This window comes from Filicampus tigris, chromosome 18 (genome assembly GCF_054856515.1).
Source record: "Filicampus tigris isolate MCC_2025a chromosome 18, RoL_Ftig_1.0, whole genome shotgun sequence".
Lineage (NCBI taxonomy): Eukaryota > Metazoa > Chordata > Actinopteri > Syngnathiformes > Syngnathidae > Filicampus > Filicampus tigris.
Genome location: NC_141234.1, coordinates 7,085,564 through 7,104,154, shown reverse-complemented (window position 1 = coordinate 7,104,154; position 18,591 = coordinate 7,085,564). Strand labels below are relative to the sequence as shown.

Sequence of the window (18,591 nt, the reverse complement as noted above, 5' to 3'; positions counted from 1 at the left end):
AATATCCAATGTTTCCCCCAGCAGGGAGGCGTCACTTTTTTTTTTTAACCACATAAGCAGCACCCTCCTCTGGTAGAAAGTGGCAACTGAATGTGGTGGACAAAGAACAAACGCACGTTTTAAAAAGTGTTGACAATATACAATATGCGTTTACTGTGGAAAAAACTCACGTTTTGTACACTTTCATACAAAGCATCACATTAAAAAACAACAACAGTACAAATGTGTTAAATGTCTTCCTCCAAAACAGGAAGTGCCATTATCTTGCAATTAAAAAAATGCAATGTACAGAACACAATAAAAATGCCTATTGATCTACAGTATAGATTAAATAGTGAGTTATAAACATGTTTGAGGCATCTTATGACCTTAAAGTGATTTTGTTGTTTGTTTTTATATGATTCTTTTGATTTCCTTCATATAAGTAAGGGATTGAAAAACTTATGAAAACATTCTCATGAGGATCCCTCAAAAACAACGTTCGAGTTCATCTGACTTTACCTTTCACACAGAACTCACTTGACCCTGACACGACCTCCGTGGGGTCAATTGCGTCCATACCAGTCCATGTTTGTTCCTTTTATACAGAAGTGAGGTAAATTCTAAAAAAAAAAAGCCAGGTGATGGTAAAATGAAAAAGTGTCAAGATGACCATGCCATTTATCGGAAATGTTCCTTTTTGAACTACAGGGCTCTTTGTCCAGGCTGCTCGGGAAAATACGGCTATAGCAACAACAGCACTCTTATACACAGACTCCCGCAAAATTGCTGTATTGCAAATGCTGCATTTTACACAAAACCTCGCAAAGGCGGGATTGCAGTAACTGTTGGATAACAAAACGCAGGCGTCTGCGACTGGGACAATTGCTTTCAACACAACAGGGCAAAAGAAGTGCGTGGTGAGTATTCTACGTCACAACCACTTCCTGGCATCGCGGAACTCATTTGAAGGTGTAAATTGTGTCCGCCGTTCCGTGTTCAAGAAAAGCAGCAAGATGAAATGTCTTTTTATAGGGATTTGTTACGACCTGCCAAGGTTGAAAATTGCTGGGTCATATCCATCCCAGCATTCCACGTCAGTGCCATTAACACAGAAAAGCGATATGAAAAAAAAGTCCGAAAAATGCTGGCTGGCATAAAATTGATTTCGTCCCAGGGAAAATGGCAAGATGAAAAATGACAGCTGTGGCCTCTGTTACGATTCTGATAATATCTTCAAAGGCGGAAAGTTGACCAGTCCAGGTCAATTTCTTTGTACCTGAATTCCGTGGCATTTTCACAGAAATGCAACATGGAGAAAAGTTGAATGAATGGCTGCTTTTAGAAGCCGTTGTTCCAGCTCTAATACAACCTCCAAAGCTGCAAAATTGTGCGTGTTCCAATTTCCTTTTAGTGTCATTTATGTAAAACCAGAAAAGACTGAAAAATGCCTAGTTTAAATGCTTGAGTGTTGACTCATATACTAGCTAATAAGGTCTAAAGTTGTAAAGTCAATTTCATCCCTGTATTCCATTTCAATACAGTTTAAATAACATCGTGCCATGGAAAGATTTGGAAAATACCTCTTTGTACGGGCAGCAATTAAATCAAATAATACGGTACATATAACTGGTAAATAACTTGTGTAAGCTCATGGCTCACTGGGTTCAAGCGAGGTTTATAGTGTCTTTTACCATCTTTACGACCACTTCGGCAAAGTGGCGCCATTAACGGCAAACTCACGAGCAGAATAAAATGTTCCAATAAACGGAATGAATTCGCAGCTGGAGGCCAGGCCGGTTTACAAAAGCCTCCACGTAATACTACTGTGTATACTGAGGGTATAAGGCAGACGCTTGAACGGCTTTTCTGCGTCAGTCTGCGTTTTTCCCACACGCGTGTGCGTAAGTGAAGACGTCGAGCGAGGAGTCACTGGTTGTAAACAACACGTCCTACTCCACCTTCCAGATGGCGATCTTCCCATCGTGCTTGGCGGCGCCGCTGAGCACGTAGCGGTCCTCGGCCGAGCACAGCGCCGTCACCTTGTCGCTGTGGCCGTGGAGCTCCTTGAGGACCTGGCGCCGCTCCGCATCCAGTATGTACACCTTCCCTTTAGTGGAGGAGCGGCCCACTCCGCCGACCCACACCTATACGGAGGGAAGCCATTTTGGGTCACTGCCCGGATGAGCGCAACTGCTAGATAGGGCTGAGGTCAAGGGTCGGGTTTTCTCCAGAGACACCGGCAGCTGTTTCTGAGATGCCTTCGTAATGCGATGCTTTTGCATGACTGAAACCGTCATTAATATGCTTTTACCAGCACAAAGATGTTTGCTCTCCAATCACACATAAACTATTTAACAATCCAAAGATTTTATTGAATTGTCCAGTGTTTTCTTTCCTTTCACAAGGTCAATTATGAATCAAAAGTGTCACTTGCACACTGTTGATTTATAAAAATAAAGTTAAAAAAAAAGTGTAACTTGCTTTATAATGTTGCTTTAATTAGACGTACCATAGAAAGTAATTACAGCCACACTAAAAAAAAAAAAAAAAAAAAAAAAAAAATAAAAAATCAAATGCCATCGATAGTTTAATGGTTTCTGGGTAATTTTAGGCTGCTGAGACATGACATATTTTTTTGAATTTGCTGTAGTTTTTGAGATATTATAATATTTTTGACAATTACTTGATTAATATACAGTATACATATCAGTATACAGTTGATCAGTATACATATACTTCTCCCTACTCCTTTTCGAACATGTAATGTATGTCTGTCTTTTTTTTATGCACTTTAAATTACAGGGTTTTTTTTTTAATTTATTTATTATTTTGTTACATGTTTGAAATAAAGCAAGGGGAAAAAAATAAATAAATAATGAGTGTGCTTTGACAGTTTACGGAATCTACTTTGATTGTGACTAAAAGTAGTGTTTGTGCTTTGACATCAGTGCCCCACCTGTTTTTGCATAACAAAAATTTATTTTCACTGCTGACTGACAAATTTTCGGAAATGTTTTGCTTGATTTTCACACGAAACATGATCATTATTATTGTCATTATATGTCAGTGATCAGAGCAAACATGAGAAACACCATATGTAAAACCTTTCTCAGAAAAACAGAAATTCTCATGTTTATGTAACTTAAATCCCATATACGTAATCATTTGGAACATAATTAATCACGCGTGTGTGTGTGTGTGTGTTCACCTGGTTTTTCACTTTAATCATGCAGTGACACCCCGTGCAGTCCTGTAGCGCCACGCGGTGGTAGGGCTTCGACGCATCTTTCGTGTGCCAAATGCAAACGTCTCCGGAATCAATGCATATGCTCCACACCTCCTCCCTCTTACACACACACACATACACACACACACACACACACACACATTCATTTTACATTATATCCTATGCGGAATAATGCTTGGAAATCAGGACAACTTTTAAGTCAACCACCATCTTCCTCTGTCCTGAGGAAATGTGTGTGTGTGTGTGTGTGTGTGTGTGTGTGTGGGTGTGTGTGCGTGTGTGCGTGTGCGTGTGCGTTACCTCAGGTAACAACAGCACCGAACTGAATGTCGCTGCAGAGCCTTTGTGTTGCTCGGGCAGGTTCAGACGATGCTTTAAAGAGCCGTTCCTCCACACCTCCATGATGCTGTCCCTGGAACCTGGAAGCAGTCACAAAGAACAGTGCCGAATGCATTTCTTCGGTGGCTTTTTGGAGCGTAAAAAAAGTGACGGTGAGACACCTACAGCACCACAGAGTCACGTTGCAGCTGTGCACTGAGTGCAGGCGGTCACAGGAGAGACGAAAGTTCTTCTTCACCTGAGGGTTTGGCAAAGGATGTGTATTGTGTTTGGATTTTTACGAAGCTCCCTAATCTTTTGCGGGGGCTCTCATTTAAAAAAAAAAAAAAAAAAAAAAAAAAAAGATGTTCATGCTACTTTCAAGACAGTTAAGTAATAGGAGGTCTGACCTCAAAATGTTCCACAGGAAAGAAAAACCATAGCTGAAAAGGTTTTCTGGGATAAAAACTGACCTGCAATGTGGAAACATCCCACGCCATGACGGTTCCCTCCGCGCTGCAGGAGTACGCCACCTTCTGACTAAAAGAAAATACAATGATGATGGCATTAATCAAATAGTAGATTGTATTTGCATCATTCCAAATTCCACATTAAAGTAATTAGGTGAGGTACGTTCAAATTGAGAAATTGGTTTGCGTATCGGGCCACTGGCCAGGAATCAAATCAAGCTCATGTGAAAGGCTCCAATGCAAGACACCTAATATAGTAAAACACTATGCTCCAAATGATCGTATTCAAGGATCAAAGAAAGCGATTAGAACAGTCTTTGAATCAAAATACACTTTTATTTTTTTCCATATTAATGCCAAGATTTTACTGAAGTAAATATTGGTTCTGAGCTTTGTAAAAAAATGTAGTTGACAAATATGATTAATCGCGATTAATTTATGCAAAATTTTGCGATTAATTAGTTTTGAAAAATTATCGTTTGACAGCACTATTTTTTTATTTTTTTTATTTTTCTTTTTTAATTTTGAGCAGTTTTCCAACAATATTGTGTTGCCTGCAGGTTCACCTGTATTTTTCCGTGTCGAGAGCCAGCCCGGTCACCTCGGACCTGTGATCCGTCAGCTGCCTGTTGCAGACCATGGCCACCATGCTGATGATGTAGATGACGGAATCCTCCGAGCCCATCCACACTTGGTCTTTGTCCACGGCCAGCATGCAGTTCTGAACCAACACAATGACGCGAACGATGAGCTTCGTTATACAAACGGCACCTGAGTTCTGCAGTGGATGACAGCTCATTTTCTCACTTCCTCAATGTCTCCACTAGATGGCAACCATGATTGTCATTCAACATTTGGTGTAAAATTCCATTACATTGCTACTTTTAACGGACAACTGTTTGTTGAGATTCAAACAATGGTTATTGGGATTTTGGGGGCGTGGGGGTGGGATCATGACTCAAATGGTGCCTCAGGAAAAGTCTGGGGCATTATTGCATAACATGTGTCTTACAAAAAAAAACTAATTAGTCAGGCTGGTCTTTTTTAGTATCTGAATCTAATTCAGAATGAAAAACCACAGACTGGACAATAACAGTGAATATGATTAATGATACACCCCTGAAAGTAGTTCCTACAGCTGTGACAGTTGACAGCAATTTACACAACAATCAGTTATTCGAAGTTTCATACCGAAAAGCTACTTTGAACATTTTATTACTGCCCTTCTTTTTTAAATTTTTTTTTATTTATTTATTCATTTTTTTTAATTAAATGGGTCAGTTTGACCCGCAACATAACAGGGGGGTTAAATGTGCCTTGTCGGACTTTGGACTCTCCTGGCCTATGAAATAGCTCAACTGAAACACAGATGAATGATCTACTTTGCAGTTTAATGAGGTGTCATGCAAACGTAACCGTGTGTGCATGGGAAAGCGCCGAGGTAACATATTTCATGTGACTTAAGGTCAGCGAGAACAGCTCACTGATGAAACAAACACCGTTGAGGCATGAAATATGTTTAAGAGAGAGGCCAGCAAAGGAGCCAAAGTTAATGGGAGGAAAACTGGTTTATGCGTGGCCGATGTCAGTGGCATGCGTGTGGCTGTTGAACCACGCTAGTCTGCCCGGTAACAAGGGTGTGCTCTGTACACACGGAGGCCAAACAACATGAGGAATTTGTTATATGGACATTGCTTTCCATTTACAAACATGTTTCAGAGTTGGTGAAAGTGTTTCACTCCACATCGTTTAGCTTTACCCATTCGAGCATTTTTGTGTATACAGTGTTTCGGGGACACCATAGTTTCATTGCATTTTGTATGTTTTTTCGCTGTTTTACCAGTCTCGCGTTGCCGACTTGACAAGTGTGCGTCAGGGACCAGCTGGAAGCGTCAAACACCATCACCTTGCCACCAGATGTAGACACCCACAACTGACCTAAAACACACACACACACACACAGAGTTATTTCACCATATTTTTTGCCACCAATGTGTGACCAACAACTGTCGGGGTTTATGAATGAGATGTTATGTTTTAAGTCAACCCTGTTCTGTGACATGTCAAATGTATCCACTAAAAACAAGTGTAGAGGAAAGGCAACTTCTTGTGCTGGCCTTATTTTTACTGTGGCATATTTTTTAAATTACTTTTGAATTGAATTGAATTGAAAAGACCTAGAATGACGAGACATGCAGAAGGTCACATTGACCCAGGATTTTTTTTTTTTTTTTTTTTGATGCATCAAAGGAACAAACAACATGATGGTTGAGAGTTACGTTGCGGGTCAAATTGACCCGCTATAAATAAATATATGTGAAAACACCCACAATGACTAAACATGCAATGGGGCACATTGACCCATGACCATTTTTCGTGTACCGAAGTGTACCCATTCCTATTCCACTGAACCCCCGGTATAGCAATTGAAGAGTTTTTGTTTCGTATACCGAACAAGGCGTGCGAACCACCACCACAGACAGACCTAACCACTTTTGAATTCTAAATATGTCCTCCTTGAACAACGAATGGAAATATTTGCAGTAGTCCAACCCCACCCGGCTTCAGCTAACGGTCAGAATCCTGTACTCAAGACCCCAGAGGTGTTTATTTTGAAAAAGAAGGTGGAGAAGAGAGTGAAAGGAAGCTATTTGACAGGAGAAGAGGGAGCGCTGTGGCCGAGCGCCAGGAATTCAACTCAGTGACCTACATTCAAACCAGAGCGGGGCGAGAGGAGAGGCTGACGGCCCTGGTCTCAATGCTCACGTTTGTTCTTTCCACCAACGCGACAGGAAGTACTCAGTCGCTGAGTTAGCCGGCCGCCAGAAGGACGTCTTAAGTGGCACCACATGCTCACTGAAGAACATCCTTGAGAATTTACATACCCGCAAGCATCACCAATTTTTCCTTTTTCAAATATTTTTTCTCAATTTTTTTTAATTGATCTGCAACATAACAGGATTTTCAGAATATGAATGGAACACAAATAATCAACCTAAAATGCTATTGTTATTCCACCAACGTGAGGCCTTCTTGTTTCGTCAGCTACGCTAAGCAAAGGAAGCTAGCTCCATGCTCCAGCTTGCAATGTTTGGAAACCCATGTTTGCTTTCGAATAATTGACATAACATCAAATCATATGTCATGCAGAACACACCAGAAAAAATGACAATGTTTTATGGGTGTCTTTATGACAAACTAATCGACTTCATGGCGACACTGAGTCAGCAGTGGAGGCAGTGTTTTGTGCCAGTTACCTGGCGTGTAGAGAAGAACGTCAATGGCACGAGGCGCCGCCAGTTCCAGCGAAGGGTTAATCTTGTGCTTGAGCGTCTCGGCGGTCGTCCTGGGAACCATCATTGGCACTGGAGCAACATATTTAAAAAAAAAAAAAAAAAAAAAACGTTTGGGAAAACAGTTTTGTTTTCCATTGCGAAGTGAACTGGATCATTTTTGCTCCACCTTCCATCTTGATGCGATCGAAGTGAGCGAGCTTGGAGGCGGCGTAAGTTGCCTTGCTGCTCTGAAGGCTGCCCACTACTGCGTCCATGAGCAAGGCATTGGTCAGGGCCTGCTGCATGTACTGGGGGTCCTGCAAACAAACAACCGCTGGTTGAACAGGTTGTCGTAAAGTTGTGTGTGTAAACACAAAGTATAGTTTGTTGTCTTCAAGGGAATTAAGTCAGTATGTACACACACTCTTCATTGGGCGCTACCTTGTGCTGGTCGGCCATGTCACGTCCAGCGCACATCTCTTTGACCATCAGGTTCCAGAGTTCCGTCTCCGTCTTCAAATTGGCCTCAAAGGCCTCCTTCCTGCCCCGCACGCGCAGCTTCAAGCTGGGGATTCGCAGGAGCAAGAAAGGAGCCGAGGACACTTTGACTTCCTGCGGGGAGAATCGCAAGTTCAACATGTGGAGTGTTGTTACATGGCTGTCATAAGCTTTCTTCTGGTACCTCTAAATCCCTGTACTGCGCCACCTCCACGTAGCCGGGCCGCCCGTGGGTAAGCAGGAAAAGCCGCCGCTGGGTCATGGCGATCTTTCCCACGCCGCGGCTCGTCTTGACCGAGGAGGACAGCTTGAAGACGCACTCGCTGGGTTCGATGTGCTCCAACACAGATGCAGGCAAGCATACCTGGAATAACAAAGAACACAACGACTTGGTCTAGCATCGTAGTACAGCTCCAGTACTTGATATTGGAGGTTACTGAAAGGGGACATAACAGAGGCGGAGCTAATGGTGGGCCTGGGTGTGCCCAGGCCCATCCAGATTGACAGACGGCCCACCCAGTGGGATTCATGAAAAAAATTGATATTTTTCAATCTTTAATGAATCAAATGATTTTTTAAAATTTGCGTTTCTTTTTGTTTTCTATTTTATTGAATATTAAGCATGGCATAATTGTGGTTGTCTAAGGAAGGTATGAACTTCATATTATTCAGTTTGTCATTTTATGAATATACGATGTGTCGGGACAGCAGGATTGTGCTCAGTGAGAGAACTATTTAGGCCCACCCTGATTTTTCCAGGCCCACCCATTGAACACATTCTGGTTCGCAGCTGGTTCGGAAAAGATTCCTCCTTTGTCTATTTTGACCCAAGAATTACAGCGACCTTTTGTTAAGACAACTGGGAACTATTTTCAATTGGGAAAAACAAATGTATAATTTGTCTCCTTCTTAAAAGGAAAGTCAATCCAAACATTTTTTTGACAATACTATGTTTTATGCGTCCCCGCTAGTCTAAACACGGCATTCTGTTTACAATTGTGTTTGTGCAATATGAGTTAAGAAGCAAAATCCACCCGTTTTTACCCTTCTCAGGCGGCGGCCATTTTGTCACTTGCTGTCGACTGATTATGACATCGCCTCAACTGTTTTCTGAAGCTGAGTCGTGAACTGTGATGTCATTTTCAGTCGACAGCATGTGACTAAATGGCTGCCCCCTGAGGTGGACAAAAACGTGTGACTTTTACGAGCTAACTCATATTCCACAAACAAAATATCAATCAGAATGACGTATTTAGACTAGTTGGGCTGCATAGAGCATGTTATTGTAAAGAACATTTTGGGGTTGACTTTTTCGCTTTAAGATCATGGATACACACCTCCTGTGCCTCAGCCTCAGTTTCTTTCCAGATGGTGTAGAAAACGCGAAACAAATCAGGGCCAACCTGCTTCTGATGCCCTGAAATGAACAACAACAACAGAAACACTAGCATCTTGCAACTCATTTCTTTCTTTGTCATTATAACACATCATGTCGTAAAACAAAAGCCATATCAACATTATGAAGGTTGATGAGGAAAAAAGGCAGTTCTGTTCCAGCAAACAGCAGCTGACATCCTGAGGATGAATTACAGTGCAAAAAGCAATCAATTGCAGCTTTAACGGGCCGTCCAAATAAACAGGACGCAAAGGAAAAGAGTTGCAGGGATGTTGAACCTTTTATGGCTCCCCCACTGCTTGAAAAATATTTACCGTCTCCAGGTCTCTCTTATCTCTTATTTTCGCCTTCTAATCACTCACAGGAATGCCATCAGGTCACAGTGGCAGTGCTTTACAATACACCCCAAGCCTTTCTTGTGTAATGTAGTGTAAAGGAAATAAAGAAAAATATCCCCTGGTATTAAAGTCTCCCTTTCTGGAAAAAAAAATAAATAAATGCAACAGGAGAAATGTGATGTTTTACGTCGCACTTACCAACAGTTAGTGCATCAAAAAGCCTATAAATGGTCCCCTGGTCTTTCACCATCCCGGATTCCTGGACGCACTTGACGAACTCATCCAGCTGCATGTACTTTTTCGGCAGCTGGAAGCGTTTTACGGCGCCTTCCTCTTGCTTGCTGTCGTGTCGCTCGCGCTCCTGGTCCCGCTTGAGGCGGACGATGAGGCGCTTCAGTTCGGGCCGCCTCTCCGCCTGCGACAAACCCAAATTACGCTTACATTTTATTAGGCCATCTGGGAATTGTTATAAATAGTGAAAAAAAAATAGCGGATTAGCATGAATCAAAGACCTGCAAACGTTCAGCTTCTGGCAACGAGTCCACAAGAGATTTAACCATCTGCAAAGGAAAGATGTCGGAGTCTGTCTTATAAAGACTCTGGAAGTCCTCTAAAGCGCTGAGACGTCTGTTTGAAACTGTGTTGACCAAACCGCGCAGGTAATGATACCTGCACAAAAGAGGCATCCATCAGGAATTGCAATCATGTCAACAAAGGTGCGTGTGTTTCCTCGTTACCTGGCCAGCAGAGCAGATTCATCAGGAGGAGTCACGCTTATAGCCTTGCCCAGGTTTGCAACCATTTCCGAATAATAATTTTGGACATATTGATATGCCAGAGGAGGGGGGAATTCGGGAAGGCGGAAAACTTTCACAGCTTTCTGGTGAAACTTTAACCCTGGAGCGGGATAAAGAGGGAACAACTCATCAGTCGATTTGAGTTTATAACAGTTTTGTGGTCTGCACGCGCACACACCAATGTCGGGGGTCATTTTGCGGAGGGAAGCTGGCCGAACGGGGCTGATGACGGTGAAAGATTCGTGGACCGACTGGTCCAGGTTGGGCATGCTGGCTCCCAGGCGTTTGCTCAGGCGGTTGTCCGGGCTGGTGTAGCTGCTGTAGCCGTTGCGGGACAGCTCGGACATGGGCGGACGGCGTGGCGAATCCGTCACGCCGCGACTCCTGCAGAATGATGGCGGTCGAGTGTGCTTTACTTTATTTGATCAGCCAATTGTAAAAACAAGTACCGGTATATCTCGCACTATGAAATACTCCAAAATGTCTAACCCAAAAATGCCCATGTCATCAAATACTCCATCATTAATTAAATTATATTGTTTCTTGTAAAATTGCAAAGATCTTAACTTAAATGCTCCCGTTAATAAAACTCCTCCTTAGCACCACCCACAAGGTTTTATCTACAACACGCAGTCAGGAAGTTGCCAAAAAGCACGACTGACTAAATATTTTTCAGAATAGGAAGCTAAAATTGGATTTTGGAGCAGTAAGCAAGGCGCGTTTCCTGTGCCTGTGTGCGACTTTATATGCAAAGAGTTTGTAATTGCACTGCCATTATCGTTGCTTGGTCCCACGGTGTTGGGATCACTGCAGAACATACCTGTGCGCAAGGTTGCGCGTGTTCTGATCCATGCGACTGAAGCTGTCCTGTTTCCTGTTGAGCCTGTCTCGCAGGAATGAGTGAAAGATGTGAGTGTCTAAAACCTGAAGGCAGAACACACACACACACACAATTAATACAAAAACAAAAAAACAGCAAGGATCAGTGCTGGCATTAAAGCAGAAGTCAACACAAACATATTTTTTTCAAGAATATGTTCTATGCTAGCCCACTAGTTGCAACGAGGCATTCTGATAAATACTTTGTTTGTGGAATAAGAGTTAATCCACTTGTTTTTACGAAAAAATGACATCACAACTACTCAGGGATCAGGTTCAGAAAAAAGGTCAGCCATGATTGGTCGTTACCTGAGCATCTGTGATGTCATCTTCAGTCTACAGAGAAATGACAAAATGGCCGCCCCCTGAGAGGGCTAAAAACCGGTGGATTTTGCTGCTTAACTCATATTCCACAAATGCACTATTAATCAAAATGATCTGTTTCAACTCGTGGGCCTGCTGGGAAGGTTATTCTTAAAAAAATATATGTTTGGGTTGATTTCCGCTTTTTTGGATTTGTTGATGTGATATGCATGTGTCATTGAAAGTGTACCTTCTTGTAAAAAGGCTGGTCCGCTGGCTCCCTGGTCCGCAAAAACTCCTCACTGTTAAAAACTCTGTGCTCGTGGTTTAGAAAGTCCTGCACGCCTCTGATAGAAGACACACAATGGATATTTTAATCATTTTAAGACGACGACAAATACTTACTTTGGACATGGAAGAAACTAGAAGTAGAAGTATGTCCCCTTCAAATACTGTACAAGTAAATTAAAACTGGACCGATGGAATCATTGTGTTTTTTGATTTCATTTGTACTTGACAACACTAAACATACGACATACGGTACACGCATGCCTGAAGATGTTGACCAAGAGCTCCAGGCAGATGTTTTGTATTTGCTTGTTGAGTCGTCTTTGCCAGACTCGCCGCTGAGCTTGCAGGCCGATGGCATCGGTGGCCGATCCCCGGTGACACAGCTCCAAGTCGTAGTGAAACTGGAGCGACTCGGCTCTGAATCGGCGCGCACACACAAAGCCATTTGAGGACCAAGCAGTTGTACATCAATATATTATGTTGTTACCTTGAAATAAAACAATCCGCTGCGTTCAGAGGAATCGTGGCGATGTCGATGACGTCGGCCCAGGATGACTGAACGATACCATCGTCGATATTCACCAGGATAAGATCTTCTGTCTCCTGGATTTCAACAGTGAGAGATGTTACGTTGAAAATGTCACAAAGTTCCTCAGTGTGCTGAATGACAAATTTGTGTGCTCACCGCAGCCACTTCTTCAAAATGACTTATGTGGCAGCCCATCAGGAAGGCCGTGGGCGCCATGAGGAAGTCCAGCATTCCTCGAGAAAGCACGGGAACGTACGGGTGCTGCCAGGTGAGGGGCTGCATCGGGACGGAAAAAGAAGCGAGATAAGAGAGGGAGATGATTCCGAAAAACGCCGCCAGTGTGACATTCCTCCGCGACTGACCTGCAGATAAAGCAAGAGGCACTCGGCAACCAGGGTGAGTCTGGCCCAGTCAGATGAGAAGAAGACCAGCCGTTGTTCTTGGAGGAGGCAGGACAAGATCTAAACAACAACAACGACAAAAAGTCATGGGGGTGTTTTTTTTTTAATTTTTTTTTTTTAAACTTACAAGAGGGAAGCCAACCCCGAAATGTTCTTTACAATAATATGTTCTATGCAGCCCCACTAGTCTAAACTTGATATTCTGAATGAATACTAATTAAGCAGCAAAATCCACCCGTTTTTCGCCATCGCAGCGGTGGCCATTTTGTCACTTGCCGTCGACCGAAAATGACATCACAGTTGCTCAGCTGATCACGGCTAAGCTTCAGAAGACAGGTGAGCCATGATTGGTTGCTACCTGAGCAACTGTGATGTCCTTTTTAGTCGACAGCGAATGACAAAATGGCCGCGAGATGGCTAAAAACAGGTGGATTTTACTACTTAATTTGTATTCCGCAAACACAATATTATTCAGAATATCAAGTTTAGATGAGTGGGGCTGCATAGAACATATTATTGTAAAGAACATTTGGGGAATTTTTGGTTTTGTCCTAGCAGGTCAACTGCTATGCCTGCTTGTAAATACAAACATATTTATATTAAAAAAAAGAAAAATAAAAAAAAAAAGAAAGAAAAAGTTACTCTATGTCTATCTATATTTTATGTATCAATATAAGATCGATGATGAAACAGGAGTTCAGGACATTCAGGGAGCATAATACTTAAAACAATCAAGTACATTTATTCGCTAGCTTTCCCTGTTGGGGAGTGCTACATTAAAGTTCAAACTCTGGCCGGACTTGTGTAAACAAACACATGCGTGTCTGCTTTGTATGTTGAGCAATCGCAGTGCAAAAGAGGAAAGCCAAACGTCCGGGAGTGTTACCTGGAGGAGTGCTGTGTGCGAGAAACACAGCAAAGGCAGGTGCAAGTCCACGTCGATGATGGGGCCGTCCTGGTCCTCCCTGGATGGAAGAACCACCAGCAAGGGACGCAGGCTAAAGGACTGACACACACAGACAGATGGTGTATGAAGAACAATCAACTAACATGCATTTATTCAAATAGTGGCCAACTTCAACTCCATTGCTAACCAAAACAGCAGTGCACATAAAAAGTGTTTCAGTGTGCGGTCTCGTTGAGATCGGTTCTCAGTATTAAAGATTCTCTTATATTATGTGGAGATGGGTTTTTATTTAGTGTCAGTAGACTCTTGATACATGATGACTTCACAATGTTAATATTTAATGAAGCTACGCCGCTCTGGTTGAATTTATACCAGCAAATGAAGCATCCTCACATTATTTTTAGAACTACATAAAAATAAAGAAAGAAATAATTCTGACCACATGTAGTTGTCCAGGAGGCGGTAATGGGACGAGGGACAACTTGACGGAAAACTCCTTCACGGTTTCCGCTAAGTCGGCTTGTCTCGCAAGCCGCAACTGGACGAGCAAACTAAAAGAGTGGAAAAAAGACGCATCAGTCGGTCGCCTTTCCAAAATGGGAAATCTCCAAACCATTACCACGACAAGGAGTCCCTTAAGGCGTTGTAGTAGGGGAACTTGGAAATGACGCACACGGCGACGGGCGTGAAAAGACGGCATTTCGATGAAATCCACCGATGGCCGTTCTGGATGGCGGCTTCCTGATAGGGCTGAGCAACGGCCAATCAGAAAGGAGCACGTGAAAGCACCTGTCAACGAACCAAACACATCTCGGAACATGCATCTACCTGTACAGCTCTGTAGTACTGCGCTACAACTCCATGAGTTCGGTTCCCCAAGAGGTCGGTAAAAACCAGGAAGTGATACACATCTTCTCTCTGCTCATTGGCCAATTGAAGACCACCTGACCAACAAAAATAAGTGAAAATATTATGATTTTTAACAAAAAAAAAATACATGCCAGAGATCAGACAGATGTACCGGGAAAACAGAGCTGGGGCAACGCGATGAGGTCCAGATCCTTTGGCACGCTGATGTCTTCCGTTGCTGAGGAAACCTCCGAATGATTGGCGACTTCCCCGTTATGTGTGGAGTCCAGAGCACGATCCCGCCTCTTCTATAAGAGGTTCCAAATGGTTGTAAACATTCCAAAAAAAAAAATTTAAAAAGGCACTTACAAAGTCCCCAAATACCTTCTTGATGAAGCTTCTCCGCCGCTGCACACGGCTAAAGGAAGGACCAATCACATTACTGGAATTGGTCTCCTTGGAGACAAAAGGTGGGACATGGACCTGCAGGACTTCTGCATCCAGAAGGGGAAACTCCACAAATGCATTCTGTTGATGAAGCTGGTCAAAAAAAAAAAAAGGAGAATGTATTGCAGAATTAAAAAAAATAAATTTAAAAAAAAAAGTGTTTTTTTTTCCTGACAATGAATACCTGATACACGTCTCTGAGCTTATCACTGGAGGCTCCAACCACCACGCATGCCTCCAAGAGTCCCGAGGGTAGTTCCGCCATTGCAACACATGCACTGAAAGCAACACAACAGTCATGGAGATGACATCACAGTCATAGTTAGTCAAACGTTTACCACGTCCCACCATGAAGCCAACAGACCTCCCTGAATGGTGTGTGCTGCGCGATGATAAAAACGTGACTCACTCAGGTTCCCGTTAACGTGTGTGCATGAGCGGCTCCAAAGCGAACCAATTAAAAGCCGGCACAATCCTTCCATGATGTGGTGACACACACATTTTGGTATTCATCCAAATCCCTTTTGTCAAATTTCCTCCAGATGAACTCCGAGACATCCACACAGGCTTCGCTTGCCATTTTCAGGAAAAATGCTTCTCAACTTGCACCGATAAGAATAACGAAAGTTTTCAGCTTATCGTGTATCGATGAATCGAGTACATGGATGACATTTTATTTTGCATTATCAAACAATCATACCAATGGAAAATAAGCATGTGATTAGGTATTATTTTTGTCCAATTGGAGGCACCATACTTACCTTGAATGTGTGTGGCTTTAAAAGGCAGTGCCTGGCCTGGTGAGTGACGTGTGCGCCAGCAGATGGGAATGTAGTTTGTAGCTAGGTTTAACAGCAGTGAACTTCTTTGAACAGAACTTGTGACAGAAGTAAACATCTGCGACTCAGACTTTGCACTATGCTGCCCTAATCAAAGTTAAGAAGAGAATTTTGCGGCAGCCAAACATCTGACTTGAATTAGGTCGAGCTACAAGCAAAAAGCTCACTTCAACACACGATTAGCAACCTTTCAATTTTTCTCTCTTGACCTCTTTTTTTTTTTGTCTTCTTAGCTCCGTCTGTCTTTTCCTTAACCTTCAAAAAGTTTTTTTCTTTCGTCCATTCCGGCCTCCAGCTGAGAGTGTCATGGAAACGCACACTTAAATCACCCCCTACGAGGTTTGTTAAAGTGTTTGTGGGAACAAGACATCAAAGCAAAAACCCTTAACAAAATGCAGATGTGATTCTGATACAAAGAATGGTTAGTTGCTTACTCTAGCGAGTGGTAAAGACCAGCTGGTCCGATTTGTTTTGCTGTATGTCCATGATTAAGGGAAGTTACAAAAGTCCTTGTTACTTTGGTTTACTTCTGTGACGATGGACAGTTACCACATTTTCCTGTTTACCAGTTCTGTCTTTGCAATGAGTTTCCAGCTGGTCCAAAATCACCCAGGAATTTAGTTGAAAAATATTCTCATGTAAGGAAAAACATGTTGAGGTACCATTGTACCATACTGAACTTGGGATACCTTATCAAGTTCACATTTACTTATTTGGCTTTTACTACCTCCCCCTTAATTAAAAACAAGAAAAGAACAGAACAGAACAGACAAGAACAGAAAAGGAAAGATAAGAAAAGAAACTAAACTCACCAATAGCAATGTAGCTGAGCATAGTGGGAGTGACGGGGACAAAACAAGTTTGGCCTCATATCTTCTCGTCTGGTATTTTAAAGAACTGATATAACACTTGTGACAAGCTGAAGTCCCACATGGAAGTGGTGGACAAAGTGAAAGTGAATTGGGAAATATGGTCAAAATAGGAAAATACATCATTTTGGGGGGATATTTACCTTACTTCTTTTATTTAATTGTTACTATTTGAAGGGGGGACATTTGTGATATATTCAACACAAAATCTATTTAACTGTAATTTAGTTTTTTTTTTTTTAATTCATTTTCCATGCATACAAAGTATGATCAGGGTCAGATTTGACAAGGGCCAAGACCTCTGTATGACTACTAATCCTTCTAAGACCTCTGTATGACTACTATCCCTTATGTTAAACATCTTATGATCATTCTTATGCTGTTTTACTCTTTCAATGTTTTGGGAGTCTTCCATGATCATTTAAAAACCAGCATGTATGCATGCTTTTGCAGGAAACATTTGCAAATGAACACTGTAACCAACCACTGTCCAAGAAAAATATACATTTATGGTACAAAAGAACGGCCTGTTTAAAGTACAGTTCAGAGTACAGGATTTTTATTCCTCCGCAAGGTAAAAAAAAAAAGATTAAATTTGACCCATAAGGGTAGTGTAACCAAATATAAATATTGGCGAGTAATGATTTAAACACAGTCTTTATTGTGATTTGACACTTTTGTGTAACGGGTCAAAGTGAGCAGAGGACATATGTCGCTGTTCCTAAGAAACAGGTGCATTAAATTAGGCCGTGGTTTTTGGTATTTTCTATGACTATTGAAATAGTCTATTTTAAGCCCGTTTTAATATGTTAAAACAGTTAAAAACACAAAGGAAGCCGTTTCAGCCGAACGCAACTGTTAATAAAAAAAATCATTTTACCAGAAAATAAAAAGCCATGACAGGTGTGTTGTTTTCAAATGTGACCTGGCCAAGGAGGCGCAAAACAAAGGCGTCATAATAAAACAATAATGTACATAAAGTTAACATTAAAGTATACATAAAAGAAAGCACAATACCGTTGTCATGTTTCTCCTAAATTGGAATTGTCAACTTGTTAAGTTAGTTGCATTCAATTAAGTTATAGTCAGTAAATGAACCATTGTGCAGTAGTCGTGAATGGCAGGACAGTAGGCATGAGTGACGCCTAGTTACAACGTATAAAAAATCATTTAAAAAAAAATCACTTACCCTCAATTAGCCATTTCTACAGACAAGATGAAATTTCCACATAATCCCGCGGCTGTTTCTAAATCTTCGAGCACGAACGCAACCCAAACTTGGAAACAGCAGCAATTTGTCGCGCTCACACGCTAGAGTGAGTGAATTCAATGGAGTGACGCAAACGTAAAAAAAACCCAAAAAACGTTTTGCCGGCGGAAATGTGAAAGTCACTGTAATGTCCAATGTACATCTGGGTAGGCGTTTCAACATTAAAGCAACTTCCTAGTTGGTTTCCGGGATAAAAGGAGATCTGAACGTTGCAATGGCGCCACCTGCTGTAGATTACGTATATAATCAATGCTTCGTTTCATTCGAGACGTGCAGGACCTCGCTTTACGACGCAGGGCATTTGAAGGCTACGAACGTCAAAAGCCACGCTCAGTTACGGCCGCAATTACGGTACGGTTTTAATTGGATTGTTGTATGCGTTTGGCCTCCATGCGTTTTTCACAGTAACATTTAATCCAATTATGATTCTACTTCATAGTATCTTTGTGATACGACGCTGAAGTTGGCTCGCAATTGCGCTTGCTCGTTTAGCCGGTTTCAAATGAGACGCAAATTGAAAAATCCAATTGGTAAAAAAAAAGGAATAAATGCGGTTTGAAATGCACACTCACTTTGGATAAAGTTGATAATTTTGGTCGCCCCCATTGCCACAAAAATAACATGGCGTAGTATTGTAACTTATATGTACAATTTTAAATGTAGGCTGTTATACTGCCCTCTGGTGG

General features: G+C 42.0%; 1 protein-coding gene across 4 annotated transcripts; it reads right to left on the bottom strand.

Moving 5' to 3' along the window:
- Nucleotides 1-129: 129 nt before the first annotated feature.
- dennd3a (DENN/MADD domain containing 3a) lies at nucleotides 130-18,022 on the bottom strand. Of its 4 annotated transcripts, XM_086015113.1 has the most exons (31): nucleotides 15,337-17,810; nucleotides 15,112-15,205; nucleotides 14,964-15,020; nucleotides 14,865-14,898; nucleotides 14,653-14,788; nucleotides 14,460-14,575; nucleotides 14,251-14,381; nucleotides 14,071-14,182; nucleotides 13,611-13,730; nucleotides 12,686-12,784; nucleotides 12,480-12,599; nucleotides 12,282-12,397; nucleotides 12,056-12,211; nucleotides 11,754-11,850; nucleotides 11,142-11,245; nucleotides 10,500-10,705; nucleotides 10,262-10,421; nucleotides 10,037-10,193; nucleotides 9,723-9,939; nucleotides 9,128-9,207; nucleotides 7,975-8,154; nucleotides 7,734-7,904; nucleotides 7,480-7,609; nucleotides 7,275-7,382; nucleotides 5,858-5,955; nucleotides 4,584-4,738; nucleotides 4,021-4,087; nucleotides 3,734-3,806; nucleotides 3,530-3,648; nucleotides 3,191-3,328; nucleotides 130-2,126 (listed from the first exon to the last, which is right to left on the bottom strand). In XM_086015113.1, exons 1-31 carry the CDS (start codon nucleotides 15,407-15,409, stop codon nucleotides 1,932-1,934), a joined length of 3,819 nt encoding a protein of 1,272 aa, XP_085871239.1. In that variant the 5' UTR covers nucleotides 15,410-17,810; the 3' UTR covers nucleotides 130-1,931. The 4 variants fall into 4 exon arrangements, with proteins under 4 accessions (XP_085871239.1, XP_085871240.1, XP_085871242.1 ...); XM_086015114.1 differs by lacking the exon at nucleotides 15,337-17,810 and adding an exon at nucleotides 17,825-18,022 and having other exon boundaries at nucleotides 14,865-15,020; XM_086015116.1 differs by lacking the exon at nucleotides 15,337-17,810 and adding an exon at nucleotides 17,825-18,022 and having other exon boundaries at nucleotides 14,653-14,785; nucleotides 14,865-15,020.
- Nucleotides 18,023-18,591: the final 569 nt, after the last annotated feature.

Coding starts and splice junctions, on each gene's coding strand:
- dennd3a (XM_086015113.1), bottom strand. CDS start 15,409: ATGGAAGGATTGTGCCGGCTTTTAATTGGTTCGCTTTGGAGCCGCTCA. Junction 14,382..14,459: donor AGTACTACAGAGCTGTACAG/GTAGATGCATGT, acceptor GCCGTTGCTCAG/CCCTATCAGGAAGCCGCCAT. Junction 12,785..13,610: donor CGCACACAGCACTCCTCCAG/GTAACACTCCCG, acceptor GTTGTTGTTTAG/ATCTTGTCCTGCCTCCTCCA.